Source organism: Amphiprion ocellaris, chromosome 20, assembly GCF_022539595.1.
Source record: "Amphiprion ocellaris isolate individual 3 ecotype Okinawa chromosome 20, ASM2253959v1, whole genome shotgun sequence".
In the NCBI taxonomy this organism is placed as follows: domain Eukaryota; kingdom Metazoa; phylum Chordata; class Actinopteri; family Pomacentridae; genus Amphiprion; species Amphiprion ocellaris.
Window position 1 is genome coordinate 4,038,095 of NC_072785.1, and position 13,451 is coordinate 4,051,545.

General features: G+C 41.0%; 1 protein-coding gene across 2 annotated transcripts; it reads right to left on the reverse strand.

Moving 5' to 3' along the window:
* Positions 1-2,184: 2,184 nt before the first annotated feature.
* Positions 2,185-13,446, reverse strand: qrsl1 (glutaminyl-tRNA amidotransferase subunit QRSL1). 2 transcript variants are annotated; one of them, XR_008600072.1, is made up of 12 exons: positions 13,254-13,446; positions 10,879-11,038; positions 10,701-10,799; positions 10,511-10,607; positions 10,195-10,356; positions 9,905-10,080; positions 8,410-8,522; positions 7,779-7,971; positions 6,997-7,114; positions 6,594-6,799; positions 2,509-4,623; positions 2,185-2,415 (listed from the first exon to the last, which is right to left on the reverse strand). XR_008600072.1 is itself a non-coding variant. In XM_023282910.3 (11 exons), exons 1-11 carry the CDS (start codon positions 13,275-13,277, stop codon positions 4,406-4,408), a joined length of 1,566 nt encoding a protein of 521 aa, XP_023138678.2. In that variant the 5' UTR covers positions 13,278-13,446; the 3' UTR covers positions 2,185-4,405. The 2 variants fall into 2 exon arrangements, 1 of the variants encoding a protein (XP_023138678.2); XM_023282910.3 differs by having other exon boundaries at positions 2,185-4,623.
* Between the last annotated feature and the right edge of the window lie 5 nt (positions 13,447-13,451).

Here is a 13,451-nt window from a genome sequence, read left to right on the forward strand (position 1 = left end):
GAAAACAGCAGCAAAGTGTGAAAACTTTTCACACGTCGCTACTGAAGGTAGGGCTGCGCAGTGGCTTGGTGGTTAGCACTTTCACCTTGCAGCTAGAAGATCCCCAACAATAACAACAAAAAAAAACTGTCTATATTAAATCTATTCATCTATCCCTCCATCCTCACAGAGAACTAGATGGTATCGACACATCCTGACTAGCAGCCCATCACAGCACTAACACACACACACACTCATGGTGATGTTTCACCTTGAAACGGATCTGATAACAGCCTTTTAAAGAATGTGGAGCTCATGTAACCGGAAGGTAATCTGTGGAAGGTGCAGCAAGTTTGAAGGAGCCGGTGTCTGTTGGGGAAATCTTCCCCTGGCACCACACAGCTGTGTCACTAATCCTCTGGTTTAAAGAGGAGCAGGCCCACACACATGCACACACATGCACACACATGCACACACATACACACACATGCTTGTTGGCCATTTGTTCCTTTCGTGTAAAGTTCATGTATAGTTTTGCATTGCAAAATCCCTGATTCAAACCAATAAAAGAGTACTGTTTATCTCTGGCGACAGCATGTGATGGGTGTTCATTATTTGATGTTACAATCAGATTAATCTCTATAAAGGCACTGTAAAATATAATTTATGATCTATGATGTTTGTCCTGGAATCCAGTGTGAAAAGAGAGCTTAAGAATGTATCAAAGGACCAGTGTCTGCAACTGTCAGGCTCAAATTGGACATGAAGGGGACTGTGTTAGCATGCAGGAGTAGTGTACCAGAAGTGTGTGTGTGTGTGAAAGGGACGTTAGCAATGTGTATATGAAGAGTCGGCGCTTTGCTTGCTTTTCATTAACACGTCTTTCTCTGTCAGACGTGAGCGAAGGCGACATTCACATAATAAACGAGGAGATCAGGATCAAATGCGAAGCCATGGAAAGAGCCGGGCAGGTGGGAGGGATGGAGCAAGGATGAAAGAGAGGAGAAGGGGATACCGCACAAATCCACACATCCGGAGAGGAGAATGTCAAAGGAAACAAGAGCCCAGCATGAGTTCTGTTTTCTGCTGTGTGTTTGTATGTAGACATAGGAAACAGGCCACAGCAGATGTTATATTTTTTTTTCTTTTTTAGATTCCCATGTTGCTACCTTCAACACCTTTTTGTTGCTTTTCATTCGTGTTATAACTGCCTGAAGCTTTACCAAAATCAATATCACAGGGTTTCTCATGTATATGGTGCATCACTGAACCAGACAGTTTAGATGTTGGTAATTGCCTTTCATTTTTTTAAATAACATTGGCCTTGTTTAAGGAATACTTTATTCTTACCTTAGCTGAGCACACAGTCATGAAGCAGGGTGAGTCTGGCTTCATCTAAAATTAAAACATGACTTTAAGGATTCCTTTAAAGATGAACCCTAACTGCCAATGTCTCTACAGAGACGAGGCCAAAACCTCGAGGTAGCCTCTTAATCCTAATTCTAATTGTATTAATGGGGCCAGCTCAGGTAGAGGCAGGTAAATGCAGCTTCTGTAAATACAGTACAGTTCAAAATAGAGGCTTTATGCGGTTTTCAGCCAGATTTGTTTCTCTTTCGACTGCTGAAACAAAGTTGTACACTGAATAAACCAGTTATGTAACAACAAAACATTGTATTTAGATGGTGCTTGGAAACATTTTATTTACATATGCAACATATGCAAATGCTGATACTGATAAGGAAAAAGAGGAAGAGGTACATGTTTGGCCACCGCATGGAAATATTCATTTATCAGTTCCTTTTGGAACAAAATATCCATCATCAAGGCATTAATAACGTCATTGATACACAAGATTCAAAAGAACCGCTTAAGCAAATACTATAAAGATTACGGTATCAGGATTATTTGTAACATGCAATGTGGACTAAATATAGACTCCTTCCTGCAGAGCTGTGGGTCTAGATTATGTTGACCTGGAGTAAATTTAAAGCGCATTATTGTGACCTGTAAGCATTTAGTGTAGTACCTAAGTTTAGGCCACTTTCCAGTTCTGTAAATGGATAATTGGATAGATTCCACTTGAGTAATTCCAAAACTTAGCTCAAGACTGTGTTAGTGTTGTAGGGAAAGTGTCTGCTTGAGTCAGCATGATTTAAAGAGCCTGCTGGTGTTTGAGTTCACCAAGTTAAATAAAAATAATAATACAGTACAGAATGCAGTTTAATGTATTTTACATTGTAATGATGATCAAAGTAAAATGGAAAATGAATAGAAATATACAGTCTACAATTATGAATTTGGCATTTATATCCCATTCTTGTTTGTACATCCCAGACATCCATTGATCCATTATCTATACACAGTTTAATCCTCATCAGGGTCATGGGGGGCTGGAGTCTATCCCAGCTAACTGAGGGTGAAGGCAGGAGACACCTGGACAGGTAACAGTCTATCACAGGTTCACCTGGACAGGTAACAGTCTATCACAGGTTCACCTGGACAGGTAACAGTCTATCACAGGTTCACCTGGACAGGTAACAGTCTATCACAGGTTCACCTGGACAGGTAACAGTCTATCACAGGGCTACACATAGAGACAAACAATCACACTCACATTCACACCTACAGACAATTTAGAATCACCAGTTATTAACCTCAGCATGTTTGTGGACTGTGAGAGGAAGCTGGAGAACCTGGAGAAAACCCACACATGTACAGGAGAACATGGAGACTCCATGCAGGAAGATCCTAGGAAGACCGGGACACAAACCGGGGATCATCTAGCTGCAAGGTGACAGTACTAACCACTGAGCCACTGTGCAGCCCCATCGCTGACATATTTAACAATATTTTTTTGAAGTATGACGGGCAGATTAAGCCATGAAAAACATCCTTACTACTGTGACTAGGGGTGATGATATATACCTACTTAAAAATCAGTCAAGATCCCGCCCTGTTTTTTTTACTTCACAGGTTCATATGGTGTTTTATATGTGTAGGCAGACATATTGCAAAATAAGCAAACAGAATTTCCATAATGAAACAGTATACCAATGAGTCTCAAAACCCCCAATTCAGACTTCTGGCCAATCTCAAACATGCAGGTTGGATCTTTCTGTATTTTTCTTCTTCTTCAGTCACTTTCCAGTTCCAACATGTATGGCTAAATTACTCCAATACTGCAACCCTTTATTGTTTAGTGTAGTAGTTTGACAGTATTTGAGCTGGTGTGTAGGTGGGGAGGGGTGGGTGAAGAGAGGCAGGGACTTCATAGATCTGCACATTGTATTGTGTAGAGTTACAACTAAGTCATTTTAAGGCTGGAAGAGATTATTTTCATTGAAAAAAAATCTAATTATGTACACTACTGTTTAAAAGTTCAAAAATTTCAGATGTGTCTGCTACTAGAACTCTGGGTGGCATTTATCTGGGATCTAATCTGAGCTGTTGTTAATTTGCCATTTCTGAGGCTGGAGACTGGGATGAAGTTCTCCTCAGCAGCAGAGGAGACTCTTGGTCTTCCTTTCCTGGGGAGGTCCTCATGTGAACCAGTTTGGTCGTAGAGCTGGATGGTTTTAGAGACTGAACTTGGGGATACATTCAAAATTTTTTTTCAATTTTCCAGACTGACTGACCTTCAGTTCTTAAAGTAATCATGGACTGTCATTTCTCTTAGCTGATTGGTTCTTGCCATAATATGGATTCTAACAGTTGTCAAAAAGGGCTGTCAACTGTGGACCAACCTGACTTCTGCACAACACAACTGATGGTCCCAACCCCATTAAGAAGGCAAGAAATTCCACAAATAAACCTTGACAAGGAACACCTGTGAAGTGAAACCATTTCAGGTTCTACCTCATGAAGCTCATCCAGATAATGCCAAGAGTGTTCAAAGCAGGAATCAAAGAATCTAAAATATAAAACATGTTTTGACTTATTTCACACTTTTTTGTTAACTACATAATTCCATATGTGTTCATTCATAGTTTTGATGTCTTCAGTATGTATCTACAATGTAGAAAGTAGTAAAAATAAAGAAAAAACACTGAATGAGAAGGTGTGTCCAGACTTTTGACTGCTAGTGTATATGTGCTGATCCTTAAAACGACTTATCGTATCACTGTGAAAATAAATGACAGTTGCATGGATTTAATAGCAACACGTTAAGTCAACAAATGCAGCAGGATGTGACGTTAAACACCATGTGTCCCTCCATTTAAAACATGATGCATGTTGTACAATAGTGAGGGTTTCATGTCATAATGTTTTATTCCGTCAGTGAGACTTCAAGCTACTGTAATATATGACTCATAGAGATTCCCACCACAAAAAAATGTCCTCCAAAGGCATCTTTCAAGCAGTTATCTCAGTTACACTGGAAGGCCATGGTGTGGCTTTGTCGACAGTTGGTTCCTTGTTCCCTTCATACAGCTGAAGTCTGCTCCCTTTTGGTCACTGCTGTGTCATTCCTGCTCTCTCTGGAGTAATCCCAGTCACTGATGGAGGGAAACCCAACCCTCTGTTCGATCCATTGGGCAACACTGAGCAGCTTCTTGTCGTGGAGGGCAGGGCCTATGAGCTGTAAGCCAATGGGAAGGCCACGTCTCGACAATGCAGTTGGCACAGAAACAGCTGGGAGGCCTGGAGTTGAAAGAATGTTCATGGAAAAAGCAATGATTAAGATCTTAAAGTCAGTTAGATGTTAGTTTGGAGAGGGACAAATGGCAGGAGAAAGTTTGACAGAATGTAAACACCCTCCCTTAGGTCTCTGAGATACATTTCAACCCTCTGAATACCAAAACCTGCTAGTTGATGAAAAAGGAGTGTGTTTTTTTTAATTGCCAAAATAACACCATGTATCAAAGAAACAAGCTGTAAAACCAGAAAGACTCATGTGGCACGCTGTTCTGACAGGAAAAGTAACCAAATCCAGTCTTAAAATTGTGACATTTCCTCAACCATTCGCACTGAACAGATTGTGTACAAAAACTAACTCAGAACTCCTTCAGCTCTGACACCATCAGCTACGATGGACACTTATGAGACTAACTTTCATGGACTCTTTCACTGAAGCCCATCCTGTGTTTAACACAGAGCAGACAGGCGTAACAAATACAGTAGTAATGGCAGTAAAATATCAATAGTACGCAGAGCCACCATTTATTTTCCACTAACACCTGGGGCCATTTAGAACAGTGTGGTACATAATGATTCCAGCATGTGTCAGTTTCTGTAAAATAAATGATCAAAGAAATCCAGTATCTATCTTTTCTATTTATGACTATAAATGTTCCTTCAGTAACAGAGTTCATATTTCTGCTATATTAGCCTCTCTTCATCGGCTCCCTGTAAAATCCAGGATAGAATATAAAATCCTGCTTCTAACATATAAAACTCTGAATGACCAAGCTTCATCTTATCTTAAAGACCTTATAGTACCATATCATCCTAACAGAGCACTTCGCTCTCAGACTGCTGGTTTACTTTTGGTTCCCAGAGTTTCCAGAAGCAGAATGGGAGGAAGAACTTTCAGCTATCAGCTCTTCTGGTGTGGAACCAGCTCCCAGTTTGGGTTCAGGAGGCAAACGCCCTCTGTACTTTAAGATTAGGATTAAAACTTTCCTATTTGATGAAGCTTATAGGTAGGGCTGCTTGGGATCACCTGAGCTGTCTGTTAGTTATGCTGCTGTAGGTGTAGACTGCCGGGGGATTCCCATGATGCACTGGGCTCCTCTACTGTCTCTATACTGTTATATATCACCATTACATATCACTAACTCTATGTTTCCCCCGAGGTCCTGTGCTTGTTCTCCCCACGGATGTCTCTGGATCTGGAGCTACATGTCTCTGATCTGCTGGCTGGACTCACTGCTGGACCCCCATCATCACCCAACCAGTTGAAGCAGATGGCCACCTTCCCTGAGCCTGGTTCTGTCAGAGGTTTTTACTTCTCCTTCCTATCCCAGGTTTTTTTTGGATACTTTGCCATTGTCACTCATAGGGAATCCAAAGGCAGCTTTAGATTGTTGGGTTTTCTGTTTTCTGTTTATAATTCGTAAGGTCTGTACCTTACTACGCTAAGCGCTGTGAGATGGTGTGTTGTGAATCTGCACTATATAAATAAAAATTAATTGAACTGTGTTATTCTGCAAAAAAGACATTCCTAAGTTCTCTCTCCTTCTAGCCATAGTTGTGATGTTTCTGTAGAGGTGTAGGACTTTATATTGTAGAGGAAAATGAGTGAAAATGTGACAGCAGCATTAAAAAAAAAAAGACAGAAGAAAGAACACCCAGAAACTGCTGGGGTTCATGGGGTTAATCTAAGCTGAGATCATGATATGTTGACTAGGTTATGTGATTTCCTTCAGAGATAAACAGTAGCATGAGGAAACTAGTTTTAGTCACAACAAGTCATTTCCCCTTTTAATTTCAACTGACATTTATGTTTGAATGTACCTTTGTTGCAGGATAGAAAATAAGAAGTATTGACTATGCTGAACTTGTTTTGGATCAAAGGTTAAAGGCGTGAGTGTGTACGGTATATGTCATAATACAGAATATTTCAATTCCTCCCACACTTCCTATACATGCATCAGTACTGCGCTGCGTACCTGCCATGTTGGCAGGCTGCGTGAAGACGTCTTCCTGTGCGCTGCGTGTTCGGTTGTCTTCCTGTGTGAAATCTTGGTAACAGGCTGCGTCAGACAGTGTGGTGGGTGTCAGCAGCACATCGACACCTGAGCCGAACACATTCCTGAAATCGTCTGCTATAAGTCGGCGGACTTTCTGGGCTTTCACAAAGTAGTGCTGGTAGTTCCTGGAAAAAGAGTGTCAGCAGTTGATTCTTTCAGTTTTGGGAGTAATTCACTACAATAATATGATGTTTTCCTCTTTTCATAAAAAGCTAGCTCAGTAAATAAGCAGAGAAAATGTTCCAGTGAGAAAGCAGCATGCTGGTTTCATGTTAGTGATGTGAATATGAAAGCTGCACAATTGTTCAGGATGTGGTCTTACTGTTTTAGCAGGAAGTAGTTTCCAGACAGTATCCTCCCTCTGACTACATCGTTGAAGCCCTCATGCCGGGTTGATGCATACATGACCTCTGTTGAACTGTCTATCTGGCTACGATGGCCTGGCAAACAGGGACAGAGGTCAATAACATCACCTTCATCACCACAATGTGACATACTGACAACACATATGATGGGATGTAGCCTACACTACCATTCAAAAGGAGGTCACTTAGAAATGTCCTTACTTTTGAAAGAAAAGCAGTTGTTTTTTTTTAATGAAGATAACATGAAATGAATGACAAATCCAGCCTAGACATTGTTAATGTGGTAAATGACTATTCTGACTGGAAACAGCTGATTTTATTTAATTTTTTAAGTTATTTCTTGGCCTTAATGGGGGGAAGACCTGCAGCAAAGAGCCGTGAGCTGGATCGAACCCAGGCCGCTGTGTTTGGGACTATAGATCCTGTTCATGGGTCACCTGCTATAACAATTGAGCTACCTGGGCATCCAAAACAGCTGATTTTTAATGGAATATCTCCATAGGGGTACAGAGGAACATTTCCAGCAACCATCACTCCTGTGTTCTAATGCTACACTGTGTTAGCTAATGGTGTTGAAAGGCTAATTGATGATTAGAAAACCCTTGTACAGTTATGTTAGCACATGGATAAAAGTGGGAGTTTTCATGGAAAACATGAAAATGCCTGGGAGACCCCAAACTCTTGAACGGTAGTGTATAGAGTTCTAAACCACAAGAACATACTACAGAGTGGTTCATACCGTATTCTAGGCCATCAAAACGGGCCATGTTAGACGCCACTTCAGCGTGACACAGGACGTGGTAGCACACAATGGAGTACTGGGTGTGGGGTAGAGACACCTGCTTCACCTGAGCACCTGCCCTCTCAAACAAGTCAGCAACACGACTCCACTGTGCTAGAGTCTCCTCAGACAGCCCTGGGGCATGGTATTCCTGACAAATAGCCAGGGACAGGAAAGACAAGCTGATGGAAAGACTGAATGTATTTGTGCTCATTCACATTCACAAACAGTTATTTCAAAATACAAGGAATTTGATTTGATGTCTTTCATCTATCTTTCCATCTTTGCATTGGAAAACACAAAAATAACATTTCATATAAACAGTTTCTCTAGCTAATAAGCATTTAAGTGGATATCATTTGTAAAAGTAATTTTTTTTTAACTTCTCTGCTCTGTTCTTTATCACAAGTTTTCACTTTTTACTTTATTTGCAGCAACAAGTGTTTGAAATTCAGAAAATTAACTGACAACTGTGTGTCAAATCTCAAAATGAAGAGCTATAGGTCTGTACTAGCAACAGTTAATGTGCCAGTAAAACCTATTAGTATTGCTACGAGTACGGTAGGAATGCTTACACATATGCACTCACCTTTGGAATGCCTACACAGATGTTCTTGACATCAAAGTCTTGTGGAAGCTCTGTTAGTGGTGAAGGGGCCGGAACTGTTGTTGAGTCTCTCACATCAAGACCCTGAAGGATACCTATCGGACACATCAGCACAATCCCAGATTACGTCTACTGTCAAAGGAGAGTATTTTAAATGGACAATATGGAAAAGACATACTGATTTATTTATTTATAATGATAAACATTCTTTCCAATAAGTGGACAGGTTTAAAGGCTCCCTTAAGGACTGACAAAAAAAAAACAAAACAACTTTAGTCATAATGTCTCAAAAAATAACTGTGTAGATTTCTGAGGTCTAACAAACATGTTTGTGCATTTTCCTTCTCATAAAATGTTGGCAAAGCTCCCTTTTTAATAAACTGTGCACTGGCTACATTCACATTTGCTTGCTTGCGTTTGTTGGCACATTGCTCGTGTGTTGGTTCCCCCAGCTGTTGATCACTGTCAGGTATTGAGCCACTGGTGGCTGTAAATTGTGCCACAGCAGGAAACTGCAGGTGGCCAGAACCTTTGTGTACGTTCAGACTGCAAGAACTGCTCCAGTAGAACCTCTTTAAAAAGAGAAAAAGGGATCACCTTTAAGGAAGGTACTTCTGAAAAAACTGCTGCTTAGGGCTCCACACTGATTAAACTCAGACAAGACAAGACTGATTGGTCAGATAGAGAGAAGATGACAAGCACTATTTGTGCTCGAGTATTTTTTAGAGTAGCAGCTTTCTTCTCTCAAATAACGCGACTGAGAATGTAAATTTTTCCATATACACTACCGTTCAAAAGTTTGGGTTCACCCAGACAATTCCATGTTTTCCAGTAAAACTCCCACTTTTATCCATGTGCTAACATAACTGCACAAGGGTTTTCTAATCATCAACGAGCCTTTCAACACCATTAGCTAACACAATGTAGCATTAGAACACAGGAGTGATGGTTGCTGGAAATGTTCCTCTGTACCTCTATGGAGATATTCCATTAAAAATCAGCCGTTTCCAGCTACAATAGTCATTTACCACATTAACAATGTCTACACTGGGTTTATCATTCATTTAATGTTATCTTCATTTAAAAAAATGTTTTTCTTTCAAAACTAAAGATATTTCTAAGTGACCCCGAACTTTTGAATGGTAGTGTAGGCTAATATAACAAACCATTGTTCAATTACCAACATGCTCTTAGAACTGGAGTAACGTCTAGTCACTATTATATGTCATTGTTTTGATGCACTCAGAGTTAGCTGCCTTATGTTACAAAGAAAGAGACGACCCACCCAAAAATCACTGTTCCATAGTGCTACTAGTGGTTGAAACTCCGCCAGTGTACCTTGATATTATCAGCATTCCTTTTGATATTAGGAAACGCATGTGTATAAACTTAGACTGGATGTCAGAGGAAAGATGTGACTAATGGACAGCTAAGAAACTGTCATTGGTGTACTGACAGGTTATTATTTCTTTCTTACCTAAGACAATTGCTGCATCATTGACACTGCGTGCCATTATACCAGGGACATCCATGGAGTTAACCAGGGGGATAAGACCATGTCTGGACAGCAGACCGTAAGTGGGCTTAAGGGCCACAACACCACACAACGCTCCTGGGTTACGGGTGGAACCACCTGTGTCTGAGCCCAGAGCCCTGAAAAATAGCAAACCAGCATAACTTTCACAAGTAAACACGATTTTCAGTCAAATCTGTCTCCATGAGTTCTTTTGCAACAGTTTTTCTAAAGGAGTGAATGTGTTCCCTCACAGGTAGCTGGTCAGTGAGGCCACAGCTGCAGCGCTTCCACCTGAGCTTCCTCCAGTGATGGCCCAGTCAGACTCCAGCATCGCCCCCGTCTGCTCTCTGTAGGGAGCAGCATAGCTCCAGGGGTTCTTTACTGGACCGAAAGCCCCATCGGTGCAGCCCGCACTGGGAGGACAAAATCAGTCCAGAAAAATGGCCGTCATTTTTCTATCTATACACAGTCATATTAACTTTATAAAGCAAACTAATATACAGCCTGGGATGTCCAGATGAATAGCTGTGGCCATAAACATCCTTACATCGACAGCAGCAGCCTTACCCCATTGCAAATTCATCCAGGTTAGCCTTCCCCATCAGAACAGCACCTTGGTCAAGAAGCTTCTGGACCACTGTAGCATTGTATGGTGGAGTGTAGTCTGTATCCAGAGTAGTGGTGGGTTATAATTACTGGATTGACAGAGTGGAAAATTTAAGACAGTAACTTTTTCATAGAGACAGTTCAAACAGACCTTTGAGCATCTTGGAGGCACACGTGGTTTTGATGTTCTTGGTGCAGAAATTGTCCTTGACTGCAAAAGGGATTCCATCCAGAGGACCTTTAGGGACACCTGAAGAAAGATGAGGTCAAAGAGTAATACCTGCGACTCCACAGAGAACAGAGTTAAAAACAAGCTCCTGTGTTCACACCTTTCAGCAGCCTGACTTCTGACTGTTGAGCCTGTTTCAGCGCTGACTCCTCTGTCACAGTGATGTATGCGTTCAGATGCTGTGTTTTCTTGATGCGATTCAGACATTTCTTGCAGAGCTCTGTTGGGGAGATTCTTCCCTCCCTGAGTGCCAAAGACACCTGGAGAACGAGGATGAAACACCAGCCGAGGAGTGGAGTTTAAACTGTTATTTAATCTACCAATCAGTCAAAGTAGTCTAGCTAATCAAGCTCTAAACTAATCAAAGTTATTTGGTTTATAAAATGTACGAAAATGATGAAAAATGTCAATCAGTATTTCCCAAAGTCTGAAAAAACACTCACAAATGCCTTGTTTTATTCAGTTTACTGTCACAGTATTGGGGAAGCTGGAATCAGCTATTTGACAATGAAAATAAATTTATGAGTTGACAAGTAATCAAATATTTATTGCAGTCAGTTCTTTTTGAGCTAGCATCAGTCAATGTTTATTGTTTGACTGCCAACTAAACATACAGTCATGGAAAAAACGATTAGACCACCATTGTTGTCTTCAATTCCTTGTTCATTTCAATGCCTGGTACCACTAAAGGTTTATTACCTGAAGAATAAAATGAACAGGACTTTAAATGCAGCTGATTCCATTATACTTTATGTCCTATTATACTTACTTGTCTTATTTTCTTACTATTGTCTTATTATACATACTTCAGCTTCATTGTTTTCCCAGGGTGTATAAGAGAACATTTCATGCCATCAGCAGCACTGCACATGTAAAGGTCTAGAGTTGTTTCCTGCTTACATTCAAGCTGTAGCACAACTCAGAAGTTGTCAGCTCTCACATAATGTCTAAAACTAAAGAATTATGTGAAGCCACAAAGGCAGCCATCTTGGCACTGCTGGAAATTGGTCTGAGTGAGAGACAGGTAGTGAAAAAACTGAAGATCTCCAAGACAGCCGTTCATTACACCAAGAAAAAACAAGCCCAACATGGTTCTACCAAACTGCTAGCTGGTCAGGAAACGTCTTTCTATCCACCAGATGACCGTCACTCATCTGTTCCTGTGTCAGAAATCATCCTCAGACCTCCAGGAACCTTAAAATGAGTGAACACTGTGGAGAAATGGGACTTGTTCAGCAAGGACAGTTGGAAAGCGACTTGTTGAAGCTGGTCTGAAGTCACACAGGGCAGGAAGAAGCCCTTCATCAAGGAAAGGCAGAGGAAAGTCCAGTTACTCTTTGCTGGGATCACAAGGATTGGACTGTTGATGATTGGACTAAGGTTCTCTTCAGGGATGAATCCAGTTTTCAGTTGATGCCAACTCCAGCCAACTTACTGGTTAGGAGGAAGCCTGGAGAAGCTACAAACCAGACTGTCTGCCCCTACAGTAAAACATGAGGGTGGATCAGTAACCATCTGGGGTAGTTTCAGTCTGGGTGGAACAGGGCAAATGAACCAGGTCATGTTTGGGGCTACTCTTGAAAACAGTCATCAGCTGGAAAACTCTTTCCTGCCTCCAATGACTGGATTTTCCAACCAGACAATGCCCCTTACCACACGGCGAGATCAGGTAAAGCCTGGATGGAGAACCAGAACATTGGAACCATGCCTTGACCTGCTCAATCACCAGATCTAAATCCAACTGAAAACCTGTGGAAAATCATCAAACGCTAAATGGAGAACCACAAGCCCAAAAACAAAGCAAATTAGTTAGAATTAGTGCAACAGGAATGGGCTGCTGTGAAGCAGAACAATGTCAGAAGCTGGTGGAGATCATGACAAGACGTATAGCTGCAGTCATCAGAAACAGTGGTTATGAATCAGTACTAACTCCTGTGTGGATCATGGCACTAAAACAGACAGAAAAGAAAACGTGGAATCCTAAAAGCTGTTTTTGGCAGAACAATGCCATAGATATTAATGGAAGAACTGAAGTGATTTTGGTTATTGTCAAGAAAATGTCTGATATCAGCTCTGAAACTAAACTCTTATGAGCTATTTTTGTTGTTATTATTATATTTGTAAAAACAAATGTACCTTTAGTGATACCAGGCATTAAAATGAACAAGAAATTAAAGAAAACAAGGGTAGTCTAATAATTTTTTCCATGACTGCATCTTTAGTTCTAGTCAATTTAGTGGCCCAATGAAAAAGAATGAAAACCAGGACATTTTCTTCACTTAAAAAACAACCAGAACGACCAGGACAGGATATGAAAACAGGATAATTTGGTCCCCCTAACGTTAATACTTCAGCCAGAAAATACATCTCTTACTGACTGTACGTTCAATTTCATCTACAAATGAAGGTACAGAAGAAAATATCCAGTTAAACCTGGAGAACTAGTCCTAAAAAGGAGCGAGCAGTTCTACTTACCTCCTTTATGGTCAGGCTGAGCATGTTTAATGGACTTTAGAGAGAACCTTTCAAATCAACAACAACCTTCGGAGTGTGCAGCAATAGCAGGTTGCCATGTTTGTTCCCGTCATCACCGTCTAACAGCGCTGTCTGTGATTGGACGGCTGTTGAGGAAGCCGCTTCCTGATTGGTGGAGGCGCCAGCCGAGGCACCGGT

Coding starts and splice junctions, on each gene's coding strand:
- qrsl1 (XM_023282910.3), bottom strand. CDS start 13,277: ATGCTCAGCCTGACCATAAAGGAG. Junction 11,039..13,253: donor TCAGCCTGACCATAAAGGAG/GTAAGTAGAACT, acceptor CTCGTTCTCCAG/GTGTCTTTGGCACTCAGGGA. Junction 10,800..10,878: donor AGAAGTCAGGCTGCTGAAAG/GTGTGAACACAG, acceptor ATCTTTCTTCAG/GTGTCCCTAAAGGTCCTCTG.